The sequence below is a fragment of the Leopardus geoffroyi genome, chromosome B4, assembly GCF_018350155.1.
Source record: "Leopardus geoffroyi isolate Oge1 chromosome B4, O.geoffroyi_Oge1_pat1.0, whole genome shotgun sequence".
NCBI classification, from domain to species: domain Eukaryota; kingdom Metazoa; phylum Chordata; class Mammalia; order Carnivora; family Felidae; genus Leopardus; species Leopardus geoffroyi.
In genome coordinates, this window is record NC_059341.1 from 77,461,306 (window position 1) to 77,488,803 (window position 27,498).

The 27,498-nt window shown below is 40.6% G+C and overlaps 1 protein-coding gene across 8 annotated transcripts in view; it reads right to left on the reverse strand.

The window, feature by feature from the left end:
• The window catches only part of LIMA1 (LIM domain and actin binding 1), an 84,929-nt gene that overhangs the window by 21,079 nt on the left and 36,352 nt on the right, over positions 1-27,498 (reverse strand). For 4 of the 8 annotated variants that reach the window (XM_045464223.1, XM_045464224.1, XM_045464225.1 and 1 more), the window contains 3 exons: positions 23,262-23,307; positions 13,054-13,518; positions 1,163-1,250 (listed from right to left, as the gene is read on the reverse strand). In XM_045464223.1, coding sequence (XP_045320179.1) covers positions 1,163-1,250; positions 13,054-13,518; positions 23,262-23,307 — 599 coding nt within the window. The remainder of the gene's footprint in view (positions 1-1,162; positions 1,251-13,053; positions 13,519-23,261; positions 23,308-27,498) is intronic. The other 4 variants (XM_045464222.1, XM_045464221.1, XM_045464226.1 and 1 more) reach the window with 2 other exon arrangements.

Below are 27,498 nucleotides of genomic sequence, written 5' to 3' on the forward strand. Positions count from 1 at the left end.
TCAGATTCTAAATTTGGGGCTACTATAATTCTTTGTATTATCTTTGTATTAAAAATACAAAGAAGGGTACCTGGGTGGTTCAGTTGGTGAAGCATATGACTCTTGGTTTTGGCTCAAGTCATGATCTCAGGATCATGGGATCAAGCCCACAGTGGGCTCTGCGCTGAGCATGGAGTCCCCTTAAGATTCTCTCTCTCTCTCTCTCTCTCTCTCTCTCTCTCTCTCTCTCTCCCCCCCCCCTCTCCCTTTGCTCCTCTCCTCTGCTTGTGCTCTCTCTCTCTCTAAAAAAAAAAAAAAAAAAAAAAGTACAAAGAAGCGGGGGTACCATTTTAATTTGCATTTCTTTATCAGGAGGCTGATAATTTGCCTGTTAATTTTTTCTTTTGTGAAGTGCTTGTAAATGCCCCTTTCAAAACATAGTAATTATGCTCTCAAGGCATTCTGTTACCACCAGTAATACAAGATAACCAATCTTTTTCATTTTTTTATTTTAGAGAAAGAGAGCACAAGTGGGAGAGAGGGGCAGAGAGAGAGAGAAAGAGAGAGAGAGGAGACAGAATCTTAAGCAGGCTCCACACACAGCGTGGAGCCCGACATGGGGCTTGATTCCATGACCCTGAGATCATGACCGAAGCTGAAATCAAGAGTCAGATGCTTAACTGACTGAGCTGCCCACGTGCCCCAGGATAACCAATCTTGACAGAGGGAACTGCCCATCCATGGCAGCCCTCAAGCCCCAGATGCCCATGAAGCCAAAACTGCTGGCATTATTTGCCTTGTAATCCCACAAGGGTACAACTTGGCTTTCACAAATAGACTTCCTTTAAAAAAAGCTTTTTTTAATGTGTTTAATTTTGAGAGAGACAGAGAGAGACAGAGTGCAAGTGAGGGAGGAACACAGAGAGAGAGAGACACAGACTCTGAAGCAGGCTCCAGCTTTGACCTGCCAGCACAGAGCCTGAAGCGGGGCTTGAACCCACTAACCAAGAGATCATGACCTGAGCTGAAGTTGGACATTCAACCAACGGAGCCACCCAGGCACCCCACAGACTTCCTTTTAATTTGTGCCACTCTTCTCTAAAAGCTTTGAGCATGAGGCCAAAAGGTATAGCTACTTATGAGTATTTCCTAGGGAACTTCACATACATGGAACTCTGCTTACCTGGGCCTATTTCCAAATCATCCAGAGAATAGCTGTTTTCAGAGATCCTCCTTCCACCTGCACTACGGCTTTGGGTCCGAAGAATCTGCTTGGAAAACAAAACCCAGCAATAAGGTTTACACAGGAGATGGGAAATCTTGATGAATGTTCAGAAAAGAGGTCTGCAAATCTCTTTTATTAACAAAATCCACAAGGAATTAGATTTTACATTTGTTTTTACATTCCACAGAACGTGTTTTTAGCATTATAAATATGAAGCAGTACATATTCACAGGTGCCCAGGGAAAAATAAGTAACTGTATATAGGTAATTCTCTCTGGTAATCATCACTGCCTAATCAGCTTAACCAGAAAACTTAGTAATTTAAACAGCATGGAGGTGAATCCTCATGCCCCAGATGATACTGACATGTCTCCCAAACTGCTAAGTCCGGATCGATGGCTGTTACCTACCTGCTCTTTGTTTCCCCGCTCCCTCCCACTTTATCCTTGCTGTTGCTGCCTTGGTTCCCATCGTCATCTTTTCCTTGGACTATTGCATTACATTTCTAATCAGTTCTTCTATACCTTCCAATCAAGTCTGTATGATGCTGCCATTATCCCAAGTCATAGAAAGTAATTATCCCCCAATATAAATCTATATCACTCCCTTGTTCAAAATTCTTTAAAAATTCCTAATCACTCCTTACATTAAATCTAAAGTGCTTAGTATGTCACAGAAGACCCATTCTACATCTGGTCCCTACCTACCTACCTTCTCTGAATATTCCCTTCCTCACTCTTTACCCTCCAGGAAAAGCAAACTGCTGTGAGGTCCATATTATACATGAGTTCCCTTCTCCCATTACCCTTTTGTCCCTCTGGTTGTCTGTTCCTTCAAGATTTGGTGGAGGCTGAGCAACCTTCTCTCTGTGAAGTACACCTTATCTCTCCTACCTAAATCTAAGTTGCCCTCCCTCTGTTTCTAAGGTCCCTGGCCACACTTCCATTACAACACTTATTGTGTGTCCCTGGCAGAGACCATGTTTTTTGTTTTTTAAATGGAAAAGTGGGTGGTACAGATTTTTTTAATACGTTATTTTGTGTTTCCTATAAATTACTACATTTACATCTCTCACATCTAGGGTAGATCTCTAATTAAAGTTACAAATTATAATTTTTAAGCCTGGAAAAGTAACTCAAGAGAAAGCCATTTAGTGTCACAGAATGTTCCCAGACATGGTACACAGAGGGTATGTCATGTTTATTCAGCTTGTAATGAGAGCCTTCAACCAGATCCTATCATTCAAATCTCAACTTATTTCCAGATAACTTGAAGTAGGAAAGATATCTGAAATCTGGTATGACAGGAGATAAGAGTAAAACACTTAGCACTCTTCTGAATTCAACATTAGTAAATCGCTATTAAACCTTTACGTTCAATGGGCTAATCAAGTCAACAGTAAAGTTTGAGACTGTGAACTATCATTTTTTTCAATCCTCCCCCACCTCCACTGAGACAGAAAACATGCCGCTTCAGAAATCAGAGCCACAGGCTGGTTTGTTTGTACCACAGCAATGACAATAGTTTCTTGTAAATTCAACATACACTTAATATCATTTATTTTCAGTCGGCTTTGCTATTAACATTATGAATTGATAAAAAAATAAAATAATAGATAGCAACTCTAACCTTGCCACACCATACTCAGGTAAGCTGCACCAACATCAACCACACCCATGTGACTTACATGACGCAACAGATAATGAACATCATCAGCCAAACAAACAGGTAAGTTTGGCAGGACACCCTCCCCATCCACGTTTTTTCATCTTCAAAACATTGTTCATTTGCAGATAATTAAAGTAAAGGAAATTCCAAAGACTTATTCTGAATGCTGCTTCACTGTAAGATGAGTATTATAAAAGAATTTTCCGGACTCAAAAAAGGGAGAGAGCCTGCAAATACACTTTTTTTTTTTTTTTTTAACCGAAAGGGAACAGGCTCTGAATCCTTAATACTGAAGCAATATTTCCAATATTTACATGCTGTCAAAGGTAAAGTTCAATTCTAAGAATATGTGTTATCTGCCGCAACCTGCAGAGAGCTGTTTTCTGTCTGTGCTCATGGTCAAGTCCCTCTCGGCCTCCTGCAGAGTCCCTGCACTGGCATAACTGGCAGCAAGCTCATTTAGAACGAGGACATATGCCTTGCCAGGGCAGAGGCTTACTTTGGTTTTAGGCGCATAATATTTTCCGTCTTTGCTCGCTTTTAATTTAAACCTTCAGGTTAAATGAAGTCAAGAGCCTTTTTCTTTTTTAAAGCCTTCAGGTTCATGAGGGTATCAGTACTTGGAATTGTTTTCTTCCAAATACTAAAAAAGTGACTGTGCAAAGCCACTTGGTCTTAAAGAAGAAATTAGAGAGAAATGTCTCTGGAAATCAAAGTTATACTGATGCTGGTTCTGAGGAGGACCACAGCTCTGAGATGGGAAAGCTTTTAATGAGATTCCAGGCAAAGCACGAAGCATTTCTTTTGATACCATTTCACCTCCAAATCCTTCAAATATTAAGAATAACAAAAACTCGGGGCGCCTGGCTGGCTCAGTCGGTTGAGCGGCCGACTTCGGCTCAGGTCATGATTTTGCGGTCCGTGAGTTCAAGCCCTGCGTCGGGCTTTGTGCTGACAGCTCAGAGCCTGGAGCCTGTTTCAGATTGTGTGTCTCCCTCTCTCTGACCCTCCCCCGTTCATGCTCTGTCTCTCTCTGTCTCAAAAATAAATAAACGTTAAAAAAAATTTTTTTTAAAGAATAACAAAAACTAAGAAGCATTTACGATGAATTTTATGATCCTCATTTTATAAGTGGTAATTTGAGGTACAGGAAGAAGGAGGAGTTTCCTCTAATATTTCTCAAGGAAGTAGAAACACACACACACACACACACACACACACACCCAGGAATTCTGATACTGAAATACTCTTCTGTAACACACTTTTATCACATTTCAGCCCTGTTTACTCAGATGCCTGAGGGAGCCTTTTAAGAGAAGAGAGAAAAGACAAGACACTTTAAGACTTTCTGGAATTTCCTAAGGCTTGGCCTCCCCCCAACCCACAAGTCCTCCTTCCTGTCAGCTGACTATAGTAACTCTCATTAGTGGGAACGCCTCTTTAAATAGTCACTGAGAATCCCTAAACCAAATGTTATCAACACGTACCCTTAGAAGAACAAGAGCTTAGGGCTTTTAGCTAGTGGTCTGCAGAATTTCTTTTCTCCGGAAAATTTTCTTAAAGAAATATAGTAAGTGAGGTCTCAAATATCAAGTAAAATGCAGGATTTCCTATCCCCATAATTTTTAGGAAAAATTCTGTTTAAAAGTTGATTCTCAACACTTTATAATTTACCTTCTACCTCTCTCAACCACTTTCTTCAACCTTTCAAGTCTGACCTTCCTTCAGACTCTCATCCCTGAAAGTCAAGGGTAGAGGAAGGATGGCCTTTAGGGAAAATAGGACTTTGCTGAACTATCCATAGCATGTAGACAAAACCTAGCCTTAATTTCTCAAAGTACTGAGAGACAAACATTGCCTTCTTCAGGTAGGAAAAAAACAGAAAAAATAAAGATCTTTTAAGTAGAACAATAATATATAGAAGGAGCAGTTGCATCCAGGTTGTGGGATTTCTCTATATTTTCTGTATTTCTAAGCATTCTACAAAAACTATGTGTATATTCCTTACAATGTTTTTAATGTTCATTTATTTTTGAGAGAGACAGAGTGTGAGTGGGGGAGGGGCCGAGAGAGGGAGAGAGAGAGAGAGAGAGAGAGAGAGGCAGAATCTGAAGCAAGTTCCAGGCTCTAAGTTGTCAGCACAGAGGCCAACATGGGGTTCGAACTCATGAACCACAAAATCATGACCTAAGCCCAAGTTGGATGCTTAACCAACTGAGTCACCCAGGTGCCCCAACTATGTGTATATTCTTACAATTAGGGGGGAAAAGAAAAGGAAGGAGAAGTAATTTATTAATATAAATAGATAAAAATGATAAAATCAAATGCTGACAAGGTGCTAGAGAATTAAATATGTTCTTAGGCTATGCTAATAGTATTATGAAGTAGTACAATCTTTGAGAACAGCTGAGAATATGTAAGAAGAATGTTTAATGAATTACATACTTTTGGTCATGAGAATACCACTTTAGTAATATAGCCCTCCCCCTAAAATAACTAAAAACAAAATGTTTCTGCCACGATGCTTAGAGTTTTTTATTAGGCTCGAAAAATATCTAATTACTGGGGCATAATTAAACCATAATGAAATACTATATTGCTATAAACGGAGAACCACATGAACTAGGAAGATACATAGAAAAGTCAATATAAAAAAGACCAAACAAAAGATAAAGCACACAAAACAGCACACAGGGACTAAAACCATGTAAAAACTAGTCGTGCAGTGATAGCATATCATTGTGCACAGTTGTTTTATTATTTTTTCCTGATAAAAGTTACTGGTTTTTCCTGGTTTACTTGGCTTTTTCTTCTTCTGTTTACTGTGTGTGTGTGTGTGTGTGTGTGTGTGTGTGTGTGTGTGTGTGAGAGAGAGAGAGAGAGAGAGAGAGAGAGGGAGAGAGGGAGAGAGAGAGAGACAGAGAGCAGAGAGAGAGAGATAGAGAGAAACAGAATCCCAAGAAGGCTCCACACTGTCAGTACAGAGCCAGATGTAGGGCTTGAACTGACAAACCCATGAGATCATGACCTGAGCCAAAATCAAGAGTCTGATGCTCAAACCACTGAGCCACCCAAGCACCCTGAAATCTCTTGCATTCCAGCATGTTTCTTGTCTTCATTGCCTTGAGGCTTCTAATTCAGTTACAAGGGGTGCCTGAGTGGCTCAGTCAGTTAAGTGTCTAACTATTGGTTTCAGCTCAGGTCATGATCTCTTGGGTTCATGAGTTCAAGCCCTGCATTGGGATCCACACTGACAGTGTGGAGCCTGCTTGGGATTCTCTTTCTCCCTCTCTCTCTGCCCCTCCCCTGCTCATGCTCTCTCTCTAAAAATAAATAAATAAACTTTAAAAATTTTAAATTCAGTTATGAGACTATAAAGCGTGGGAAGAGGGAAGATAGAGAGCTAAAGTCTTTGAGGATACAACTGTTGATATATTTAAATTTTTTCCTGGCTTCCTTAGATTTCAGATAAGTAAGGCCATGGCCAGTTGTTTTTATCTAATAAACAGTTACTACAATATTAATGAAGATACTGTTACATGGTAGAGATGTTACTAGACAATTCCAGTCCTTACTCTGATATTAATTAGCCAAATGACATTGGGTGTATCAGTAAACTTCTCTGACCTTAGCTGTTTCCATCTGTAAATTAGGGATTTTAACATCCTAACTGACAGCAGTGAGCTGGATTAAATAACTTTACAGTCCCTTATGGCTCTAGGATTTATGTCAAACATTTTTTAAAAATTTCTATTTTTTTTTAAGTTTTGCTTATTTAAGTAATCTTGACACCCACCATGGGGCTTGAACCCACAACCCTGAGATCCAGAGTCACACACTCCTCTGACCAGCCAGGCGTCCCTATGTCAAAGATTTTGATAGGGACTTTTCATTCACTGTAACTCATCAGTGAGTTAAAAGGCTAGAGGAAATGACTAATATATTCATCCGGGTATACACACCTATACTGTCCAATCCAGGAGTGAGTCTGATACCAGAAAGGTATGATATCATATTTGGGGCGTAAATGAAGTCTTTCTGGCTACTTCAAATTCTAATGCAGCCAACCTTGCAAATAGAATGTTCCATTCCTCTGACATTACTTTTCAACATGTTTTTAACTTCTCAACATGTTTTATTATAATGAAACCAGCTAGAAACCAGTAAGTAATTAGTTGGCCTGAAAGTAAACAGAAAAGAGATGACTGGTCTCTAGTTGGTACATCAAGGACAGCCATAGTGAAAAATATCAGCATTCCTTGACCGGCGTCTTTACACCTGGATCCATTATTACCTTACCACAAAAGATGAAAGAATTAATGAGTTACTAATTAAGAGTAAATAAAACGTAATTTACACTGGTGTGAGGTCTTTATGAGAAATAATCCACTATAAAGAGAGGTCAGTTAAAATAACACTTGTATTTACAGTGTACTTACATTTTGAAATTATAAAAGAAGCTATAAAGCATAGGTGACTACAATAAATGGGCAAAAAATTACTTTTAATATGAGAAAGATGGCACTGATAGAAAACCAAAGATAATTCTTGTGTTTATTTAACAAAACCAGTTACCGTATCCATATTGAAAGCTCTAGCAACGTATCTATTGGAGGCTTAATGTCAGGTCAATTTAAGATTTATGATTTGCTGATAAGCAAATTAAGGATATACTCCCCAACATTTGGACGACTACACTAGACCCTACAGTGTGTTGACAGTTATTCAAGTCTCTTTTCCTCTTCTTGGAATATAATTTCAAATGACTTACTGAAGACATTAAGAAAGCAGAAGGGGCACCTGGGTGGCTCAGTCAGTTAAGTGCTCAACTTCGGCTCAGGTCATGATCTCATGGTTCATGGGTTTGAGCCCCGCATCAGGCTCTGTGCTGACAGCTCAGAGCCTAGAGCCTGCTTCAGATTCTGTGTCTCCTTCTCTCTCTGTCCCTCCCCCACTCAACTCGATCTCTCTCTCAAAAATAAGTAAACATTAAAAAAAGAAAAGACATTAAGAAAGCAGATGAAAAATGTTATTAAGATAACATTAAGTGGATAAAAGAACACATGCAGTTGTTACCCAAGAAAGGAGAAAATTAAATGTCATGGATAATTTTATAACACTGTAGATTCCCTACGGACACCTACCCATTCTTCAAGAAGGCAAACATAAATTGTTTCTTTGAGGTAGATTATAGATTGGTTGGCTATGGATAAAACATCTAATAAACTTTAGCTTGGTGACCTTATTTGCTCAAGGGCTTGCTCCACTACACCAACACATATATACTGTCATGTACCAGAGATACATAAAGGTGAACAAGATACCAATGTTGCTTCCAGGAAATTACAAGAAGAAAAACCACAAAAATATTAGGCTGTTTGAAGAAGGATGGTTTTACTCTCCCATTAACAGGTGCAGCTTTTGTTGGTGTTTTGGTGCCAGCCATTCATATAGTCATCCCGGTAAAAAGAGGAACAGAAATTCTCAGGGAAATTTAAGGGCGTAGGAGTAGAAAGGGAGAGAAGTAGTGAACAATGAAAAGGGGGCTGGCTGGGACAAGGGAAACTTCCATTTTTATTTTAGATTCTTCTATTTTAGCTGAATGTACTGTTTTGCCTTTGTCATATAAGACAAGTTAACACAATTAAAATACGACTAAGTGGAAGCATTAAAATGTACCATGAATAGGGGCGCCCAGGTGGCTCAGTCGGTTGAGCATCCGACTTTGGCTCAGGTCCTGATCTCCCAGTTTGGGAGTTTGAGCCCTGTGTCAGGCTCTGTGCTGACAGCTCAGATCCTGGAGCCTGCTTCAGATTCTGTGCCTCCCTCTCTCTCTGCCCCTCTTCCACCCGTGCTCTGTCTCTGTCTCTCAATAATAAATAAACGTTAAAAAAAAATATATACCATGAATAAACAGGGATAAAAGGAGAAAGAAACAAAATTTCTAAATAATTTTAATTCTTTTCACTTGTGGATAAACTTATCATTTTCTCATTACTATTTCCCATCCTTGTTTAGTCTTAAAGAATGAGCAAATGAGTGAGTTTATGTGTTTTAGGAAACAATGACGTTTGGTGAGGAGGTATTCTCTCCTCTTCTCTCCTTTCTTTCTTTATCTAACTCCTCTCCTAGAAAATGGAAACACTACATGGAAGAAGCAGTAGTCTGCATCTTTGTAAAACAATCAACGAATATCCATAGCCTAGTCTTATTTTCTTGTATTACACCTAACTGGTTCCATCGACCCAAGCCAAAGACAATAATTTAAATAGGTTGTGAAGGTAGAAATATATTACCCAAATAGTTGGTCTTTACTCTCCTAGCCAAGGATTTGTGTGAACCAAATATGTTACGAACCAAACAGAAAGAAGTGAGACTTAATGAGCCTGTCACATGCTCATTACAGTGGTTGGTCATTCCTGGGCATGAAAGAAGGGGCACTTAATTTTTTGAATAACCACATCCTGGTTTCTAAAGGTTATGGATTCAAATGTCAACCCGATGACAACTGAATGTTGGTTAGGACTAGTTAGTTAATCAGCTATCTTTTTCATAAAAAGATGTACAGAATAGTTACCTCAGCTACCAAAAATCCAGATCAACATATACATGAGGATAGAAATGCTAAACCACTTCAGTATATGTCATTGGGGAGTTTCTTTTTCCTAGTAATGATGGTAGGTTATATTAATCCATCCACTGCTCATTTGTTCATAGGAATTAGAACCATCACGTTCAACTAAAACATCTGACCTGGATAATGTATCTATTCACCAAAGGTAGAGAGTAAGTGAAGAAAAGCCTTTAATCAATTCTTATTACTTATAAGCTATTTGAATTCTAAGCTTCGTTTCTTCCTTTAACTAAATAAACACTAAGAGCTAAGTCACTGTGCTAACCGCTGGGGAAGAAAAACATCATTACTTTGGAAGAAATTATAGACTTTGGGAGTATACAAATTTATACACAACTATTAAGGGGAAGCATGATATAAGTGCCCAAACAGAAGTGAAAAGAAAATTCTATAGGAGAATGAGAAGGGTTGCTTAACTTATCTGACAGAAATGGAGGTAAAACCTCACAGTCTTGATAGACCTTGAGGAGTAAGATTTCAGAAGGCAGTAATGCCGGGGATAGGCAGGAATAATTTAGAGAGTGAGGAGTTAATACAGAGTTTAAGTATAAGATTGGCTAGAGACTGAAAGGCAGGTTGAGCTTAGATTGTGGAGGACCCAAATATTAAATAAAGATTAATCCTGAGATATCAAAATGAAGGGGGTAAACTAATTTACAACTCTATTTAGAAAGATAAATAGCAACGGTGTACAGGATGGATGGGAGAAAGGAAAAGAGAAGCTGACAGGGGAGGTGGTGGCAATGCTATGGGACCAGACAGAATGGCACATACTTGAGAAGCACATAGAGGGTAGGCTTATTTAGGACCGACTGGGAAGAAGAAACACGGAGAAGGAAGAACTGATCCCAACTTTCACAGACGAAGAGATTTGGTACATGGTGATGTATTAAGGGACACCTGGGTAAAGGAGGTTTTTAGTTAGAAAGACAATGGATTCTTTTGTAGCCTTCTTGAACTTGAGTGCCTAAGGGATATTCAAAGAAAGATGTTTGATCTGGCAGGCAACCAGAAATATGAGGCTTAAACTTGGGTTAAGAACCGAGGATTAGAACCTAGTTTGGGGGTTCACGTCAAAGAGAGGAGATTTTTTCACAAGGAGAGAGAAAAAACCAGGAGGGCAGAGAGATCAGGAAGAAAAGTGGACAAGAACAGAAACTATCTTGAGCAAAAGGGAACAAGAGGAACTAAGAAAAGTGGAAGTCAAGCCAATTAATTTTGTCTCCTGTAAATAACTGATAAAAAGACTTAGGACAACACATTAGACAGATCATGTATTTCATTATCTATGTGCTCCCTGCCCCTGACCAGCTAGTTAGTTGAGATTCAGTCCAGTTCTCTAAAATTTAATTATGGAACCAGTTTGTCCCTACTATATTCATTTGTCTCACTGAGGTACTCATTTGTTAGCTCTGAAGTATACATTCTTTCTTGCAGGCTCTTGCTCCGAAAAAGATTTCTAGTGTCCCTACCATATTTGTGAGAGCTTCCTTCCAAAGATCCAATTATGTAACTTCCTGATTAAAGCCTTATCCATGTTAAAGCTGAAATCATGTTAACAATAACCATAATCTAGTTTCGAACTAATTAGTTATTCCTCAAGCTAAAGTAGACAAAACTTTAGCATTTTTTTTTGAAATATTAGATAAAACTTTTCAAAGTAAATGAAACACAATGATGCTTAGAAACCGCTATAAAACCGAGGGCAGCTCTGTTTGACTAAGCACTCCATTAAGTGACAAATGACTGTTTAGTCAGGAAGTTTTAAAAGCCATCTAAAAAGTCCAGGTCAACTTAGACACTCTCATCCCCCCCCCCCCCTTTTTCCTATACCATTAACAGTCAGGCTGTCCAGTGCCATTAGAGATTTAGATGGATCTTTCTTTATATGAGGAGTCTTTCTTCACTTCTGACCAGCCACAAAATGATAGGCTTGTTCTGACACATCTCTCGCCAGACATGTACGAGAAAAAAGTCTCTCACCAGATCCTACCACATAATCAGCATTTTTGTTTGCTGCAATCCCAGTCATTTCCTACCTTAGGCCAGTTTCGACATGCACCAGGCTTTTGCACTGAATCGACATTGTGTGTGCTAGCATGACATCAGCCGTCCTGCCCCTAACAGGGTCTCTGAGGAGGAGACTTACAATGGTGCTTTGAGTCACAACAAAACCCCTTCCTCTCTGTTTAGGATTTCTGACATTTTTTCCCTTCCACTTAAAATTCTTCTTCCCATTTAAATTTAATTTTTTTTTTTTTTTTTTTTTTATTAAGACCATAAAGGAGAAAGAGGGAGTTGGCAGGCCCTAGAGGACTAAAAACTGAGAGGGATGAGAGTTTAAGAAAAGTCATAAAACTGCTTTGTGGTTACATCTCTTGCCAACTGGTTCCAGTGTTAAAATAGAGCTAAAACTCATGCAGAGGAAAGGGTTCTAGGTTTGCAAACCTTTAAAAATTCTTACTACATCCTTTAAATAGATGATCCTTTAAAACATCCAAGAACTGTTCTAGTCAGGAAAGCTACAGGCACTGCAAGTTATGGGAAGAGATAAACTAAGTCACGTCAAACATAACTGAAGATTATTGGACGGGTTCTCGAATTTTTGTCTCAGAAAGAAGGCCTTATACCATTACTTCACACATGTAGGGATCTGGGCCAAATACTTAGCTTAAAAAATTTCAGCTTTCCCATCTAGATGGAATGTAGAGAAAATGATGGCTTTGCTTCCTGTCAAATCTGTTTATTTCATTATAATGACTGTTGTAACAAACCATCCCCATGTACAAAGCCAGATATGCAGGAAAGTATGAGAAAACTGGAAAATTTTACCAGCTCTGCCGCCCCTGGATTGTGTTATAAGTCACCAGCATATGTAACTCATTTTCTAGTTAAGTAATTCCCTCTGGGTACCCGGTCTGCAATCCACACGAAGGATCAAATTTCATTAGCAGTCCTAGGAAAATGCAACCCTGTGCATTTGCAAGTCAAAACTCCTGAAGGCTACAGCTAGTCTGGCTACCCTCATTGATTTTTCCTGGGAGAGGATTTTAGCTGATAGAAAACATTTGTTGGAAGGCACAGATGAGGAAGTTCAGAGAAGGAGTCCACTAGCAAAGAGACAACTAAGCCTTAGTCTTCATGTTAAACTCTGGCCTTAACACTCAGCCTGCAGCTGTGTCCAAGGGGAGAGAGATTCAGCAGAAATTCCACCCCCTCAACCCCCCCCCCCCCCAAGCTACAAATGACAAAAGGCACAGGAAGACAAATTAAAAGGGCAAGCGTACAAAAACAAAATCCAATCAGCCTCAAACTCTCTTCATTTCTAGATATTAAACTGAATCCCTGTGTGTGCCTGATTTCACGTGAAACTGGGTCAGAGATCCGCAAATCTTAGCATCTCTGTACATAATTCAAGACTTTTAATTAATTCATTTAACATTGAATCGAAAGACACGCTGGCCACTACTCAAACTGTCTAGTTCAGAAAAATAGCGTTAATTACTTGAATTGCCTTTCTCAAGTTTGAAACCGGCCCAGTCCTTACCTTGGTTTGAGTTGGTTCACCTTTCTCAAACATCATCTTAAGCCTGTTCAGCGGAACATTATATTTCTCTATTTTGTTTGCAGCTTCTGTGTTTTCACTGATTTCGGGTTTTCCTACTTCATGCCTGGATTCTCCTAGACAATTTTCCATTTTTTTACTTTCTTTCGAGTGGTCTTTAAGATGCTCACTGCCCTGGGTGCGGGGATACGGATACCGATTGAGGGCTTCAGAAGGCGATCCTAGTCTAGGTCTGGGATGGACGGGTTCTTCTTGGTCAGCTTCGGCCCCAGAGGCAGACCTTCTTGCCACTTCACCGGGAGGACGGTTGCCTCCGTGTCTGACCTCAGCGCTGCCGTTTTGCAGGGAGTCCGTGTGAGACTCCGTTCCCAGGGCTGGGTTCTCCCACTTCTTCTTTAACACAGTCAGGATCCCCCTTCTAACGTGCTGGGGGAGATTTTCAGTGTTCTAGAAGAACAAGAAGTAAGTGCCAGTTATAACTTGCCTGTTGAAACATTCAAACATGTTGTTCTTTGTAAAATGAAAGTTAAAACTCTAAGCTGCTCCTGGTCCACTGGCGTTTCGGACAGCTGGGAACAGTTACAGTCCTGCCACATGGAGAAAGCATCCACCCCGGGAGAGGGAGAGGGGAAGAGAGAAAAAGTCAGGAGCTGAAGCAGGAAGTGATAAAACAGGATAGCCTTATAAGGACAAAATGAGAAGAAAGGAGAGCCCAGATCTAATGAGACGAGGGATTTTTATCCAGAGATTAATAAGAAAAACAAGAAAGAAAAAGCAAAATACTAGGTACTTTAAATACCACAAATCTGCATTAATACAAGTTCCTCATTACATACCACAAAATTACATGGTGAATCTTTTTCTTCTTTTAAATAAAACAAAGAGGCAGTGTAGCTGAAACCACCCAATACCAATAATCATCAAGGATTGAAACTATTGAAAGAAACCGAAAGAACTCACCAGACTTTTACATATATTTGCATAAATTATATTTCATCATATCTGACATAATCTACGGGCATATGAACAATCAAATTCTATTTTTACATAAGAACCTAATCCTCTTTTTTCCCCTGCTCTTCTCTACATGTTTGTCCATGTGTAAATTCTCAGTTATCAGGAAATTTACTACTTCACACATCCTTTGGTAGAAAAACACCCAAGCTTCATATGAAAACACCACCACCCACTTTCTTGATTGAAGGACACACGTTTTCACATCTCAGAGAGTGCCACTTTCTCCTGGGTCGAAACGGAACGAATTTATACATAAGACAGATTGCAAACAACCTGGAAACTGCCACTGTTGTTCTTCAAGAACCGAGGAAATGTGCTTGATGAAGTGAAATTCCATGTCCCAGACTCTGAAAGCTTTCCTATAAATAAAGCGAACAGCCCCAGTTCCCAACAAACCACGAACTCCAATACCTTCGCGCTCTCTCCGTTCCTGTGGTCTGTGACTCACCCGTCTTTCTACAAAGAAAGGACAAACCACCTAGGACTGAAAGACTTTGGGGAATTAAACAGGATTAGCAGCTATATTGGGAATTAAGTCTCTCACCCTATTATTCTTCTGAATTCACTTCATCAAGTAGCACCAAGATTTGGAAAAAAAAAAAAAAAAAAACTTACAGAAGAACAACTGCCTGATTTTAGTGTTTAAATCTTTACTGACAAGATGATTCACTGGTGGAAGCATGAACGGATCAGAGATACAAGAAGCACAAAAAAATTTTCTTGTTGGAAAAGAATTAAAAAACTGCTCTGGACACCGGTGCTGCCTTAACTCTGGCAACATGCTTTGCTCAATGCTACCTCCTGCCACACAATGGATGAGTCATCCCGGTCTCCAACTTCACCTGCCCTGCCCTTGCCCTGCCTAAATAGGAGCCCTGAGAATCTAAGTGGCATTTTGTCTTGGGAACTGGACACTACTTTTCTCAGTAACCATGTGATCAGAGTGTATTTACTGACATGGAAAGATGCTCGTAAGATGCTTTTGAGCGGAAAAAAGCAAATTATAAGACAGCATAATCCCACTTTATAATGCACATGTGTATTTATAAATATAAGCAGAAACGTAGCTGGAAGAAAAGACATCAGGATGTTAATAAGATACCTTTGGATTGTGGATTGTGGGCGTTTGTATTTTTTTTCTTTCTTTTTACAATAAATGTGTATTTGTTATTTAATAAAAATGAATAAAAAATAAAACTATACATCATCGTCCTATCACAAAAATCTGCTACAGAATATTAAAACTTTTTTGATGTTAATGTAAGCAGCTTGAAAATGACCATTTCTACTTTACTTGTGATGACCAGGGAGGGAGGGATCTGTGGGATGGAGTAACGGCAGTGTCCCAAAACGGGTATGGGTGGAGGACATCCCTTAGGGGACATCGTAGCTAGGAGTAAATGTGCTCTTTTATTAAAAGGAGTTCTTTTGTTTTCTGTTTTTGTGAGAGAGAGAGAAAGAGAGAGAGCGCGCGCGAGCTCAAGTGGGGAAGGGGGGCAAAGAGAGAGGGAGAGAGAGAACAATCTCAAGCAGGCTCCACACTCAGCACAGAGCCCCAACACAGGGCTGGATCCCACGACCCTGGGATCATGACCTGAGCTGATATCAAGAGCTGGATGCTCAACCGACTGAGCCACCCAAAGCGCCCCTAAAAGGAGTCCTTAAAGGAAACAGGTCCAAAGGTGTTGAAGTGGGGACAAAAAGGGCTGCATGGTCGGACAGCGTTAAAGGCCCCATACCCTTAAATCACTCTTGGCAACATACCCAGGCAACGCCAGGTGTCCAGGTCTTTAGGATGTGAGGAGAGCAAAAAATGGGGAAGCAGCAGTGGTTACAGGCTTTCTGGGGAAGGTAAGGCAGCAAGAAGGTGTAGAAGAAGAGCAAATGCTAAAAGCAGTTTGGACAGCACGATGGCCTGGGCTATCACTGGATAAGGCATAATGGGCCACTTCTATGTTCTTCTCTTTATCTGTATTTTCTACAACAACAGCTGTTACTAGTATAATCCAGCCCCACCCAGCCAAGTGACCTTGGGCAAGTTTAATTTCTGCAACCCACAATCCTGGGCTAGTATGGAGAACAGATGTGACTACATTAAAGCATGTAGTGCGGTATGTGACATAAACAGGCACCCAATTTAGTGGTGACAATTAATATTATGTGGGTGGCCCTCCCTACCCCTCCAGCCATACCTCATGATGATCAAGCACAGTAAGTAGCCAGTCATCTCCCAAATCCTGAACTTGGGTTACAGTCTCTTCTTGTTCTTTCTCTTTTTTTTTTTTTTTAATTTTTTTTTTCAACGTTTATTTATTTTTGGGACAGAGAGAGACAGAGCATGAACGGGGGAGGGGCAGAGAGAGAGGGAGACACAGAATCGGAAACAGGCTCCAGGCTCTGAGCCATCAGCCCAGAGCCCAACGCGGGGCTCGAACTCACGGACCGCGAGATCGCAACCTGGCTGAAGTCGGACGCTTAACCGACTGCGCCACCCAGGCGCCCCTTGTTCTTTCTCTTTACAGTGAGTATCAGCTCACTGTACCAGAGTAGAGGTGTGGGGCACAAAATAAGGTGAAATTCTAGTTGATGTCCTTTGTATCAAGGGTTTAACTCTGTCCCAAGTATTTTCCTAGAGTAGGCAGTGGGAAGTCACGGAGACTGCAAGGTTTCAAGGACCTTGTTAGTTGCTACATTACTGTAGCTTCCTCTCTCAAAGTGACATCCAGAATGCTGTTCACTCTACCCTGAAAGGCTGAGAATCTTGGCAGATTTGCCTCTGGATCAGAACTGGCTGCCTGAATCCAGATTAGGCACAACCTGGAAATGCAACACAATGTCTTTTCTGCGGGAACATTTGACTTTGGGATGTGTCCCAGCACTGTCATTCTGAGATGTATGGCCTTGGATAAGTCCTTTCCTCTCTTTGTCTCAGTTATTCTACCTGTAAAATAAAGAGGCTGGGTCAAATGAGCTTTAGTGTTGAAATCTTAGCAGGGGTATCTTCATCTTAAAAGCCGGAGGATATTTAGTAGGAGACAGCAGTGGAGTTGGAAATATGGACTACCTGAATGTATAGCCTCCAAGGAAGGGAAGAAATTCCTAGGCTGAGAGACTCTCAGAAAAGTGGTAGCTAGTCATTACGGAGATGAGTGACCAAAGCATAGATTTCAAGAAGTGCTATATTGCATGCTTGAAAGGAACCTGAAAATATAACTGATGGCAGTATTAATGGTCTTTATTTCTGTTTTCTAGATGTATGTGGAAGAGGAAGAGAAAAGGAGAAGTAAATTTCTGGGAATCTAGGCTATCATATAACCTGATCCCACTATTTGCTAAAGGAATAAATGTACCCTCTTGCTCCCAAATGTTTCTCTAAGTTGCTTTCCATGGTAGAATACAAGTATTCTTTCATCTGATCAGTCACTTCTACTAATTTATATGGATATTTCTCCCTGTTCTTCAGGAGACAATTCAGACTTCTGACAAGTCTAGTGGATTTGTCCAAAAGTAACCCTTGGGCGTCTGGGTGGCTCAGTCGGTTAAGCGTCCGACTTAGGCTCAGGTCAAGATCTCATGGTTTGTGAGTTCGAGCCCCACATCGGGCTCTGTGCTGATGGCTCAAAGCCTGTATCCTGCTTCGGATTCTGCATCTCTCCCTCTCTCTCTTCCCCTCCCCTGCTCGAGCTCTGTCTCTCTCTCAAAACTAAATAAACATTAAAAAAAAAAAAAAAAAAGCAACCCCTCTGTCATTAGTGGGAAAAACTGCTGAGATTTGAATAAATTCTATAGTTTAGTTAATAGCACTGTATCAGTGACTTTTTTAGTTTTGATAAATGTTTCAGAATTATGCAAGATGTTAACATTAGGGGGAGGTAAGTAGAGGCATATCAGAATTCTCTGTAATATTCTTTTTTTTCTTCCAAATTTTTATTTAAATTCTAGTTAGTTAACATATAGTGTAAGACTGGTTTCGGGAGAATTTACTGATTTGTCACTTACATATAACACCCAGTGCTCATCATAACAAGTATCCTCAATACCCATCACCCATGTAGTCCATCCCCCACCAATCTCCCTCCATCAACCCTCAGTTTGTTCTCTATCCTTCAGAGTCTCTTATGGTTTGCATCCCTCTCTTTCCCCCCCTTCCCATATGTTCAGCTGTTTTGTTTCGTAAGTTCCACATATGAGGGAAATCCGATGGTATTTGTCTTTCTGTAACTGACTTATTTCACTTAGCATAATACACTCTAGCTCCAACCAAATCGTTGCAAATGGCAAGATCTCATTCTTTTTGATGGCTGAGTAATATCCCGGTGTGTGTGTGTGTGTGTGTGTGTGTGTGTGTGTGTGTGTGTGTATACACCACATATTCTTTATCCTTTCATCAGTCCATGGACACTTGAACTCTTTCCATAGTTTGGCTATTGTTGATAATGTCTCTGTGCTATCTTAATAACTCTAGTGTAAATCCAAAACTATTTAAAAATAAAAAGTGTGTTTAAAAAAAAAAGTAACCGTCCCTCAACTTTGTGTCTTCCTTTATCTCTTGCATTTTATAGTTAAGGGTCTTTTTTTTTTTTTTTCAACGTTTATTTATTTTTGGGACAGAGAGAGACAGACAATGAACGGGGGAGGGGCAGAGAGAGAGGGAGACACAGAATCGGAAACAGACTCCAGGCTCTGAGCCATGAGCTCAGAGCCTGACGCAGGGCTCGAACTCACGGACCGCGAGATCGTGACCTGGCTGAAGTCGGACGCTTAACCGACTGCGCCACCCAGGCGCCCCTAGTTAAGGGTCTTGAAAGCACTGTCTGTAGTTGCTATTTCTACTTGAACGCTCTATATTCACACTAACTCTACTGCCCAAACACTTCTGAAGTAGCTCCAGTCAAGATCACTGATTAGGTCTCTAATATTTTCATTTTATTATCTTATTATTAATAATTTTTCCTAGTTACAAAAGTAATAAAAATCTCATTGGGGGAAAAAAGTCACAGTCAATATAGGAATGTACACATGCCTTGAATGTATGCTCTTATTTTCCCTATTTGACTCCCCTATGCCTGCCACCCAAGATACCCACTGCCAATGATTTGGTGCATATGCTCTCAAATTTTTTAACCTATTTTCATATACTCTATTTTTTTCGATACTATATATATATTTACATGTGAAGATATCAAAAAGCATGTTAAGTGATTAAAGCAAGGTGTCGAACAGTATAGTATGGTAACTATATTAACAGTATGTGAGAGTTCATATTTCCTCACATACTAATTATTATCCAATAAAAAAAATCTGCCAACTGTTTAGATTACAATTTATATCTCATGGTTATTTTAATTTACATTTTTTATTATTATTAGTGAGGCTAAGCATTTTTTTCATGTTTATTGTTTCTTCTTTTTTTATTAAAAAAATTGTTTTTGTTTGTTTAGTAAACTCTACTCCCAATGCGGGGCTTGAACTCACAACCTAGACATCAAGAGTCCCGTAGCTCTACCAACTGAGCCAGCCAGGTGCCCCTATTTTTTCTTTTTTAATTACCTACTCACATCCTTTTACCTCAACTGGCAAATGCAGTGGACACTTCTGCTTTATTTTACTTGATCCCTCTATAGCATTTGACATTACTGACTACCCCTACCCTTTTAAAAAAATTCCCTCCTTCCATGGCTTTTGTGAGATACCCCTTTTTTTCTAGGGTTCTTCCCATTTCTCTGGCCACTCCTCAGTCTTCTTTATAGGTTTCCCTTCCTCTGTCCCTACCTTGTATGCTGGGGTCCCTCAAGGTTCTGTCTTAGGTCCTCATTGTTCACTTACATATTCCCTGTAGATGATGTCATCTACCTTCTGGTTTTACCCACCAGTTGCCTAGAGATGACTCAGACCCTATAACTAGCCAGATCCCTCTCCATACCTGGAATTCTACCTGGAAATCCTATAGACATCTTACACTTATCCTTGCCTAAGGCTGAAGTCTCCTTTCTCCTCTCTTTACCTCTCACCCTTTATTTATTTTTTTAACGTTTTTTTACTTATTTTTGAGACAGAGAGAGACAGAGCATGAACAGGGGAGGGGCAGAGAGAGAGGGAGACACAGAATGGGAAGCAGGCTCCAGGCTCTGGGCCACCAGCCCAGAGACCGACACGGGGCTCGAACTCACAGACCGCGAGATCGTGACCTGAGCCGAAGTCGGACGCTTAACCGACTGAGCCACCCAGGCGCCCCTACCTCTCACCCTTTAATCTGTTTCTTTTCTTGAACTCTCCATCTTGGTGGATGTGACAATTATCTTTTCAAATGTCAAATGTGCCCGTTCTCATGTGTCCATGCTGTGCATGTGTCACTTGCTCTGCCATTTCCTTGCCCGCTTTGCTTGACTAATTCCTATTTATCCTTTGGGCTTAGTCAGGCACCACTTCTGGGAAGCCTTCCTTGACATGGTATAGTCCAGGTTAAAAGTTTCTCCTAAACTTTCCCCCAGCACCATGAGTATTTCTCTAACAGGGTACTTACTGCACTGGGATTATAAACTCTATTTTCCACATTCTAAATAGTCCCTTGAAGGCAAGGACCACATCTTATTCCTCTTTGTGTTTCAGCACCTGGCACCTAAGAGAGGCTCCACAAGTGTTTGTCTACACTCGTGGTATCAACTTTTATCATCCCCCTGTCTTGAACCTACTTCAGTCAGGCCTCCCAAACAGCACAAGGTGACCAATGACCTTCATGTTGCTCCAATAGTCAGTTCCCAGCTTTTTCTGGGTGTTTGACTCTGATGATAACTCTCCTTTTAGAAGCACTTTCTTGGGGCACCTGGGTGGCTCAGTTGGTAAAGCATCCGACTCTTGATTCTGGCTCAGGTCATGATCTCACGGTTGTGAGTTTGAGCCCCACATTGGGATTGCAGAGTAAAGAGCCTGCTTGGGATTCTCTCTCTCCCTCTCTCTCTGCCCCTCCCGTGCTCTCTCTCTTTCTCAGAAGCAAAACAAAACTTTTAGAAGCACTTTCTTCACTTGGCTTCTGGCACCCATACTCTTGTTTCTGCTGTCGTTTTACCAGCTGCTCCTACTCAGTCTCCTTTGCTGGTTCCTCCTTATCTCCCAACTTGAAACATCAAAGTGCTCTTGAGCTCAGTCCTCAGACCTCCCCTCTGTCTCCTTTCACTCCCTAAGTGATCACATGCATCTCATGTCTTTAAATACCATGGATACTTTGATACACACACATCCTATCTCCAGCTCACATCTCTTCCAGTTTCAAGTTCTTATATAACATCTCTACATAGGGGGCGCCTGGGTGGCTCAGTCAGTTAAGGGTCCGACTCTTGATTTCGGCTCAGGTCACGATCCCAGGGTTGTGGGATCGAGCCCCACATTGGGCGCTGCGCTGAACATGGAGCCTGCTTGGGCTCGCTCTCTCTCTCTCTCTCTCTCCTGTTCTCTCTGCCCCTTCCCTGCTTGTGCTCTCTCTTTCAAAAATAAATAAACATTAAAAAAAAATCTCTACTTGGAAGTCTTAAAGCATTTCACATTTAACATGCCCCAAACTGAGCTTCTACCATTTTCCCTTCTCTAAACCTGCTCTTCCTACAGACTTCTTCATCTCAATTAATGTTATTTTTCCAGGTGTTTGAGCCAAAATTATTTTTGCCATTTGCCATTTTTCTCTTTCTCTACTTTCAGTATAAATCCTGACCACTTCTCATCACCTATATAACTACTCCAGTCCAGTCCATTATCATCTCTTGCCTAAATCATGGCAATTGTTTTATAATTTGTCTCCATGCATCTGCCATTGTTCCTAGAATTTCTTCCTCCTCTTTTTAAAATTTAAGTCAGATAATATCACTCCTTTGCACACAAACCCTCTGAAGGCCCCCATGTGATCAGAGTTAAAGCCCTGGTCCTCGTAGTGGCTATGATTTTGCTTTTCCTATTCCTCAAACACATCAACAAAGTTCCTGCCTCAGGGCATTTGCATGTGCTCTTCCTTCTGCCCTAATCATTCTTCTCCCTGGTTCGCATCTTCAGATCTCTACTCCAGTGTCCCCTCATCAGAGGTGTTCCTGGACCACCCTACATTCTATCCCTCCTACCCACTTTGTGTTGTTTCTTAGCATTAACCACCACCTGACAAAATTTCTTTACTGTCCGTCTCTCCCACTATCGCAAACTCCATGACGGAAGAATCGTAGTCTGTATTAGTGCCTAAAACAGTGCTTGGCACCTAGTAGGTGACCCGTGAATACTTGCTAAATGAACCACTGAAAGAAGGAAGGAAGAAAAGAGGAAGGGGAAAAATAACAGGCGGGAGAGAGAGGAGGAAAGAAACCAGCAGTTGAGTGAAATGATGGTAGCTTTTGCTTACAGTGGACCACAAGGGACCCATTTTTTAATTACAGGAAAATTACGCCAAAGACCTGGTCAACATTACCCCCTTCGAGAGAACAAATTGACAGGGGCACGTTATGCACTAACTTAAATAGGTTAGGTACTAAAAACCGCTAGGAGGATGTTTCTGTAATGCCAGCCAAATTAAAGAATTCTTACCCAAATAAGTGAGATTTTTTTTCCTCACAAGATTAAATCAAGTAAGATTTCAAAAGAAATACATTCTCCAGCCCAGCTGGAAGCTAGCCAGCAGGGAGAGTAGAGAATGAGAGCAAAAGAGCTTGTTCTAAGGTTTTAGCCTTTGATGGATCCTGCAGCTAAGAAACTTGCTAACTAGACTGGGTCAAGAAGTGTGCTTTAAACAAAGAACCCCAGGATGACGACAGTGGCACAGCTGCTACCATTTAAATGCAGAAATACAGAAATTCTGGTTGTTTGATTTGGAACAAGGGATGGAACCTAGGAAACCCTGTATTCTAATTTGAGCAGAATTAGTAAGCCATTTCACTAACCTCGGGCAAAGCACTTGGCCTTCTACCTTTCACTCAACTCAGGGAAGAGAAAGGGGTTCAAAAGGAGAACCTCAGTGGAAAAATAAGATTCCCTGCACCTGAACCACGTCCTCATGAGTAAATGGCTCACAAATCAGAGCAGCTGGCACCATTGCCTGGCTCAGCTGACATGGAGCCCGAGCCCCACAGAAGCTGCAGGTGGCTGGACCACGCAGGCTTTATCAAGAAGTTCCACATGCCCTGGGGCTCCTCAATACTTACACTTCTTCTCTTTTCCATGTTTGCTTCTTCAGCGGCTTTCTGGTACCTTCAGAGAAGGGGAGGGGGGGGAGAAAGAGAATGTTCTCAAATTAAATTTATGTTTTTACTTTTTTTTTTAATGTTTATTTATTTTTGAGAGAGCACAAGCTGGGCAGGGGCAGAGAGAGAGGGGGACAGAGGATCTGAAGCGGGCTCTGCACTGACAGCAGCGAGCCCAATGTAGGGCTCGAACTCATGAATCGCGAGATCATGACCTGAGCCGAAGTCGGAGGCGCGACCGATTGTGCCACCCAGGTGCCCTGTTTTTACTTTTTTATCCTTTAAGAAAACCACTTCTGCCTACATATTTCTGCCAGCAAGTGTCTTTAATCAACTCCAGCAGAAGAAGCAGAGAATCAGAGCAGCCCTCACTTCCTGCACTGGTACAGTCATCCGGTCTGGTCTAACAGGTCCAAGGCGAGGAGGTCAAAGGCTGGGAAATAACTAAATAGAGCAGAAAGTCTGGGGTTTAAATCCCCCTTTGATGTCTCATTAACTGTGATCACTTAACCTCTGTAAACCTCAGTTTCCTTATCTAGAAAATGGCTTTATAGATCTCCTGTCAAGGTTGCTGTGAGGGTTAAATGAGATCACGTGCATAAAAAACACTTTGCAATTAGCCAAAGGATGTAACATGGCATTGAACGAGGATGCACATTTCCCCCGGGCACTAATGCCTCTGAAATCTTACAGTTCTTGCCAAATGATGGAGAGCTAGTCACACTGCCCGTGCATGTGTGAGTGTAATCTAAATTCTTGGTATTGTCACTTTAGCTCAATGTAGTTGATGGTATTACACATATTTTAAATGCCACTGAAAATGTCTTTAAAGAAATTACATGTGATTTGGCACTTAAAGAAAAACTGTTTTTACTGTTTTAGGTATGAATAAGGGTGATATGTGAGGAGAAAAGTTTATGTGCTAAGCAAGCACTGGTCCTTTTAATTGGCAGTGTTTTTGTTTTTTTCTGAGTGATGCATAAAATAGTGGCAAGGCTACAGTGGATGGCATTATAGATGCCATTTGATAAACAAGCATGTATAATTTAATTATTTTAATTTTATGATTACTTTCATCATTTTTCTTTTTTTTTTTTAATTTTTAAATGTTTTTATTTATTTTTGAGACAGAAAGAGACAGAGCATGAGCAGGGGAGGGGCAGAGAGAGGGGGAGACACAGAATCTGAAGCAGGCTCCAGGCTCTGAGCCATCAGCACAGAGCCCGACGCGGGGCTTGAACTCACGGAGTGTGAGATCATGACCTGAGCTGAAGTCAGACGCTTAACTGACTGAGCCACCCAGGTGCCCCTTTCATCATTTTTTCTTACTTGGATCAGAAGATCCCTGAGAAACAACAGAAGTCCCAGGGCTTCTCAGAGGGGATTAGGTTTTCTCCATTTGAAGGCAAAGATGGGCTGGGATGTCTAGGCTGCAGCAAATCCCCAGGCCACCCAGGACAACCTTAACCTGGCTTCCCCAGGGCCTCTGAGTCAAGCACAGAAGGCAGCACCATCACCAAGAATATCCCCACCCCATGCCTCTCCTTGGGCTTACATGCCTAGAACTCAGCACCAACCCAACCCTAGAAAAGGGCCACTGAATTCACAAGTCACTTGGAGAAGGAAAAGGAGGTGAGAGAAAACGAAAAAAGCGGAATGGGGAAGGGCCCATCCCTCTACCAAAACCAACTTACTTTTTTTTTTTTTTTGGTTTCAGGGAGTATAATTTAGTGATTCAGCACTTACATACAACACCTGGTGCCCATCGCCCTCAATACCCATCACCATCTAGCCCAACTCCCACCCACTTCCCTCCAGCAACCCCCCGTTTGCTCTCTATCATTGAGAGTCTCTTATAGTTTGCTTCCCGTTCTTCTCTTCCCCCCCTTCCCTTATGTTCATCTGTTTTGTTTCTTTTTTTTTTAATGTTTATTTATTTATTTTGAGACAGAGAAAGAGTGAGGAGGGGAGAGGCAGAGAGAATCCAAAGCAGGCTCCAGGCTGTCAGTGCAGAGCCTGACGTGGGGTTTAATCTCATGAACTGGGAGATCGTGACCTAAGCTAAAATCAAGAGCCAGACACTTAACCGACTGAGTCACGCAGATGCCCCAACACTAAAACATTTTTAACCTATGAAGTAGGGAAAGATTTTTTTTTTAAGCTGATATACTGGGGGTAAATTAATAAAACCCTTACGGTGGCATTTTGTCAATTTTACAAAAGCACAAATGTTGTGATCCATCAATTTGAAACAGAATTGATTCTGAAACAGGAATTTGTCCTATAGATACACTCACACAAGCAAAAATGACTTTTATATTAGATTATTTGTCAGCACATTAACTGTAATAACAAAAGACTGAAAACAACCTGAATTTCCATTAGCAGAGGAATGGTAAATAAATTACAATGTATTCCTGTAATGGAATACTATGCAGCTATAAAAAGGGATGATGGTGATGGTTGCCTGATAATGTGAATGTTCTCAATGCCACTGAATTGTATACTTAAAAATAGTTAAAATGATAAATTATATGTTATGTATAACATATCACAATTAAACAAACACAACAAAACAGTATGATACTAGCATAAAGACATATAGATCAATTGAATGGAATAGAGCCCAGTCAAAAACAATTACAGTTACTTCAATTGCATGAACAGAATGATTACTAATGGATGGAAGTCACCCTATTACAGAAATATTTGCCACAGATTTCCCATCTGCATTTTCTCAGAAGGGCTAAATATATTTGAACTGTGAAATCTTTGCATATATCTGTGCCACCCCTGTCCATTTCTCTCTTTACTTAACCAAGGTATTAAGCATGACTGTCACAACTGTTATGTTTTCCATTAAGCCAGCAGTATATTACTTCATATATGTCATATAATTGTAAGGTGACTTTTACCATCTAAATGTAATGTTCACATGTTGCTTCCTACATTAAAATTTTTGTTAGGGGGGAGAAGAAAAGGAATATAGCCCAGAAATAAACCCTCACATATGTAGTCAAGAGCTTTTCAACAAGGGTACCAAGACCATCTAATAGGGAAAGGACAGTCTTTTCAACAAATGATGCTGGGAAACTGGATCTCCACATGCAAAAAAAAAAAAAAGAAGTTGGACCCTTGCCTTATACCATATATAAAAATCAAGTCAAAATGGATTAAAGACCTAAGGGTAGGAGCTAAAACTATAAAACTCTTAGAAGAAATGAGGGGCCAAGATTCACGACGTTGAATTTGATAATGATTTCTTGTAATAAAAGCACAGGCAACAAAAGAAAAAGTAGATAAACTGAACTTCAACAAAATCTGTGCATCAAAGGAAACTATTAACAGAGTGAAATGGCAATCCATGTAATAAAAGAAAGTATTTGTAAGTCATATCAGATAAGGGATTAACATCCAAAATATACAAATTTTTAAACATAACAAACATGGGATAATATTGTGCATTCTATTCTGCATCTCCCTTTCTCCATCTTAGAACAGCTGAATTTTTACTCAAGCACTAGAGAAAAGTAGTAAGAGGAAGTAACCAAAAGAGATATAGTTCCTGCTCTCAGCTTAACAGTTTAGCCATTAAACACATAAGCACATGAATATATATATAATGTATATATATAATGTGTGTATATGTATAATATGTATACATAAAATATATACATTAGACACACACACACATATATAATACACACACACATATTGCAATAAATCCTTTAAAGGAAAAGAACACAGAATTATGAAATAGCCTAACAAAGGAACCAAATTGAGAAGGCCGTGGTGGAGGGTTATGTGTATGCTGCGTGTCTGAAGGAAAGCCTTCCTGAGAACAAGACCTTTAGACTGAGATCTGAAGTTTGACCAAAAGAGTTGGCCAGGCGAAACAAGGTGAGGAAAGCATTCCAGGCACAGAAAAATGGCCCACACAAAGGCCCCAAGGTGCCTCAGGTGTGTAAGTACATAAAGCTCCAGGGTTGCTGGAGCACATCGGGAGAGGGAGAGCAAGAGACCGATCAGGAAGGCAGAGGTTCTGTGAGCCATGCTGAGCGTTTTGAATGTAATCCTAGGTGCAAGGAATGGTCACTGATCCAATTCATGTTTTTAAAAGAGTGCTCCAGGGGCACCTGTGTGGCTCAGTCTGTGAAGTGTCCAACTCTTGGTTTCAGCTCAGGTCATGATCTCACAG